Source organism: Saccostrea cucullata, unplaced genomic scaffold (assembly GCF_032062105.1).
Source record: "Saccostrea cucullata isolate Sc308-1 unplaced genomic scaffold, CSIRO_AGI_Scuc_v1 ctg20343, whole genome shotgun sequence".
Taxonomy (NCBI): Eukaryota; Metazoa; Mollusca; class Bivalvia; order Ostreida; family Ostreidae; genus Saccostrea; species Saccostrea cuccullata.
Window position 1 is genome coordinate 2,403 of NW_026935609.1, and position 4,366 is coordinate 6,768.

General features: G+C 32.0%; 1 protein-coding gene across 1 annotated transcript; it reads right to left on the reverse strand.

The window, feature by feature from the left end:
* Positions 1-213: 213 nt before the first annotated feature.
* On the reverse strand, positions 214-3,004 carry LOC134243422 (MAM domain-containing glycosylphosphatidylinositol anchor protein 1-like; the record flags this gene model as incomplete). The annotated part of the gene is made up of 4 exons (XM_062725668.1): positions 214-451; positions 1,057-1,232; positions 1,538-1,658; positions 2,854-3,004. Coding segments are annotated over 4 exons (532 nt in total), but the record flags the coding sequence as incomplete, so codon positions are not given.
* Between the last annotated feature and the right edge of the window lie 1,362 nt (positions 3,005-4,366).

The window sequence follows — 4,366 nt, forward strand, 5'->3', positions numbered from 1 at the left end:
TTCATTAATGTAAACAATGCCAGCAATGTACTCAACTCCAGTTATGTAAACAATTCCAGTAGTGTAAACAATTACAGTAGTCTAGACAATTCCAGTAATGTAAACAATGCCAGCAATGTACTCAACTCCAGTTATGTAAACAATTCCAGTAGTGTAAACAATTACAGTAGTGTAGACAATTACAGTAATGTAAACCATTCAAGTAATCATTAATGTAAACAATTTCAGTAATGTAAACAATTCCAGTAATCTAAACTATTTCAGTTATGTAAACAATTCCAGTAATATAACAATAACAATTAAAGTAATGTAAACAATTTCAGATTGTAAACCATTCCAGTAATGTTAAATTCCAGCAGTGTATATCTCAGCAGACTCCAGGAGTCATGGTTACATTGTCTATAGCGATGTCACCCTGATAACTCCATCCTCGGATGCCTTTAATGTCAACCTGTCAATACATGTACACATGTATTTGCATACCATATAACTTTTTGTTTATACTATAATGAATTCATCGTTTATGACGACATAAATTATTTTATTATTAAATTGATTACCAATTAGGTTTTGAAATATCTAAAAACCACTTTAAATTTTCTCAATCTACTGTAACTAGATATGTGTTCAATTCAAAAAGATATATCAGGCAAATATTAATTTGCACATTTTTATGAGAAAAAATACTCAATGTCATTAATATGATTTCAATTTCAGAGCTTTATCTAAAGTAAGATCATTTTGTCTCCCATTTCAGTCTTTGTTTTTTTTTCTTTAATTCCTTATTTTTGTTTTCAAAACAAAATTCAACCCGTTATATAATTCATTGTTTAAGTCAATAACAGTAAAAATATGTATCTTGTTTGTCAAAACAAAATAAAATTTTATAATACTACATACGTTTACATATCCATCTTTGCACAGAAATGCACAATATAAAGAAAAATGCAATAAGCAATGAAAAATATAAAGTAAAATCCCCCCCTACTCCCCTTCCCTCCTTAAAAAACCCTATCAAGTTAATTTAATCAAAATTATAATAATTCGTTAATTTACCACAAGGTTAGCCGTTGAAGGAATGGTAACCCTTTGAGTAAGCCAGTTGATTCCCTTATTTCCAGATGTATACCATAAGGTCGACAGTGATCCAGACGATCCAGCATTCACTTGTAATGTTCCAATATGTCTGCCATACATATTGTACGCGAAGGAAAGGCACCATGTCTGCTGGGCTGTATTTATTTGAAATAGGAATTGTTAAGTGAAATACTCAGAGGGCCAACTTTTGAGGTTAGAAATGCTGTATTTTATATATACAGAGAAAACTGTCTAATCTGAATTATCCAACACACTGTGAATAACGACGTTAAATTTCATTTCCATTTTAACATTTTCCTTGCATTCAACACTTTGCAATCTGACACCCTGTCTTTTCCGACACAAAATTTGTCTCCCAGTGCATGTCCAGTTAGACAGGTTTTATTGTACTTATAATTATGAGCGAAGTCCGGAATAGTAAGACGGAGTATATACTAACCAAACACTGTCCCTGTGGTGGTCAGTATGTAGGTGGCTCCCCAGCGTTGACCAGAGGCTTCAGTGTAAGCAAACGTCCCATCAATAGGTAACTGGGGACCTGTGAAGCGGCTTGGCGTGCTCTATAACAGAGATGTATTACTAATAAACTGGATAGACTACACTCCTCTAATTAGCTTAAGAATTTGAAAGGAAGATCCCATTTTGGAAATTTCCGAAGGTTCGTGTTTTTTTTTCTGTAACTTTATTTCACTATAATGTTTACAGTCTGTTAATTTTTTTTCATATGAGAAGAAGATTTTTATAGTTCTTCTTTCCCTATATATTTCCATGTAAAATTTGGATTCCCCATTTTTTAATTCCCAATGACCCCACCCTTTTTGAACAAACTTGAATCTTTCACCCAAGGACACTTTGTTGAGATATGAACTTGAGAAGAAAAAATTATTATGGACAGCTTCACCTCTCGGACAAAATGTTTCAAAAAGCTCACTTGCCCTTGAGGCCGATCCACCCTCACCTGAAAATTGGTCTAAAAAAGCAGAAGACCAGTTTCATAATTTTAAACTATAGATCTTTATCAATCTATGGCTTTAAACAGAAGAGTCCCTATATATTCATTTGGGCATATCGATTTTCACCTGATTGGAATAATTGGTATAAAAGTTTTTTCCTATATCTTAAAACAAGATTAATCAAGTTTGTCATGATAAACAAATTTGACACACAGACATTTAAATATGACAGGACAAAAACAATAATATAAACTAAAACTTTCATCGATCAGAGGGCATAACAAATCCATATTACTAGTTGTTCAAAAGTAATGGCCAATAGCAGGGTTAAAGGTTTTAACAACGTGGGTCAAATTTTAAGGTCAAAGTTAAAAGTGTGAAAATATTAATTAGGCAGGTCTTGTCATAATTTACTTCATAGTATGACCTAAGTATGATAGTCTTCAGTAATTTCTAACAAAAAAGTTATTAATACCAAGGTCTTGTAAAAGTTACATTTTTTTAAGTATGATAGTATAAAAGTCAAAAGTTTAACAAAGTTAAGGATTTTTTAGTGGGTCTTACTAAGGTCAAGAGGTTAAATATGGTGGTACCGTGCAAATACCTGTGAAATATAAGAGGCATAACCCCAAGCATTCAACATTATGGCTTAGGTGAATATCTTTGCGGACAAACAGACAGACAGATAGAATGACAGCATAAAAAAATATACCCCCATCCTCCTTATTAAACATGGATGCTGTATTTTTTATTAATTAATAACTTTCATGATATTAGTTAGCAACAATTGAAAGCTTATTACCGTTCCAAATGACCAGTCTGCAGAGTCATGGTTGGACTGTACCAGGAAAGAGCAGCTGCCTCCAGTAAAAGTACAAGATGTAGTTCCAACTGAAAAAGCAAATTTTAGAAAGCTGTGAAGCAAATGGAACAAATAGCCACATACAAGAAGGCTTATTTATGTATGTTTATGTCTCTGACAGAAGAAAAGAATAAAAGAAACATTTTGAAAAAGTTAGAAAGCAAACAAATTCCTGCAATTTTTTAGGGCACTTCTGCAAATAAAGTGGGCCTATTTCAATATTTAGTAATTGGTTTTTCGATTGTTTCCGGTGGCTATGTAAACGGTGCTATCTATTGATCATCAGACCTAATTGTGCTTGGATTATAAAGTGTACAGTATTGAATAATTTAAGGTGATGTTACAATAAAATACATTCTATGTGGTATTTGAATCATTTCAAAACACGTGCAACATATGATAGCGACGAGCTTCAGCACTGAGAAAAAGAAAATCAAAACTATAGGTACATGTACATTAATTTATGACTTTCATCGGTAAATGCCGAATCTGGCACCTTACTTGAGGTAAAAAAGCAAAGCACAACTAAAATTGTAATAATCTGTAGTGAAGGGCTTAAATGAGTGCTTTTCTGAAAATCAAAACTAATTTTAATTCAGAGCCTACAGGGAGACCGCAAGATGGTGCAGAAGTAGGACATTTACAATTTCCCAGATCTGGTGAAATTTCGCCAAATATGAGATACATGTGATACTTTTCTATTAGGAAAAATAGAGCACAAGTTTGCCTGTCTGAATTTTTATACAGAAGATACAAATGATACTAGTGTATGAAATTTAAAGAAAAGGAAGATGGACAAGGTTCTGCTCTATGCTTCTTGAAGCAAAATGTGATGTAAAACCAATGGAAACTGCATACATAATGAAAATTATTTTGAGATATTCATTTTCTTACTTACATGTGACCTTTGTGTATCCTTTGCATGTATGGCTTTTCCCTTCTATTTGGCTTTTATATCACTTAGGGTGTTCAATACACCCAATAGAATTTTTAACTATATTTATTAAGTTTATAAATAAAGCGAATATATATATAAAACATTCCATTCGCTAGATTTTTCCCTCTTTCAAAGCTTATTTAAAAGCAAATTATTTTTTCAATACAAATTTGGTCGTTTTTGAAAATGCATAAAAAGAATAACCTGTATAAACAAACTGTATAAATTCAGCGAAAAAAAACCACCAGATTGTTCCATGTTGATGTATACATGTACCTTAAAATTGCCGATATATTTTGCTTTTTACAATTTATTATATATATTTGCCTGTGTATTTTTCTAAACAAAGAAAGATTCGAGAAGGAGAAAAATCCTGGCTTCCAGTTCATTTCCTCTCAAATCGAATATTTCAAATAAAAAAATGTTTTTCTTTGTTATTTTATTATCTGCATGTATTCCGGACTTTACAATGACAGGAATGATTCCTAACCGAAGCCTAATCACACGTATAGATAA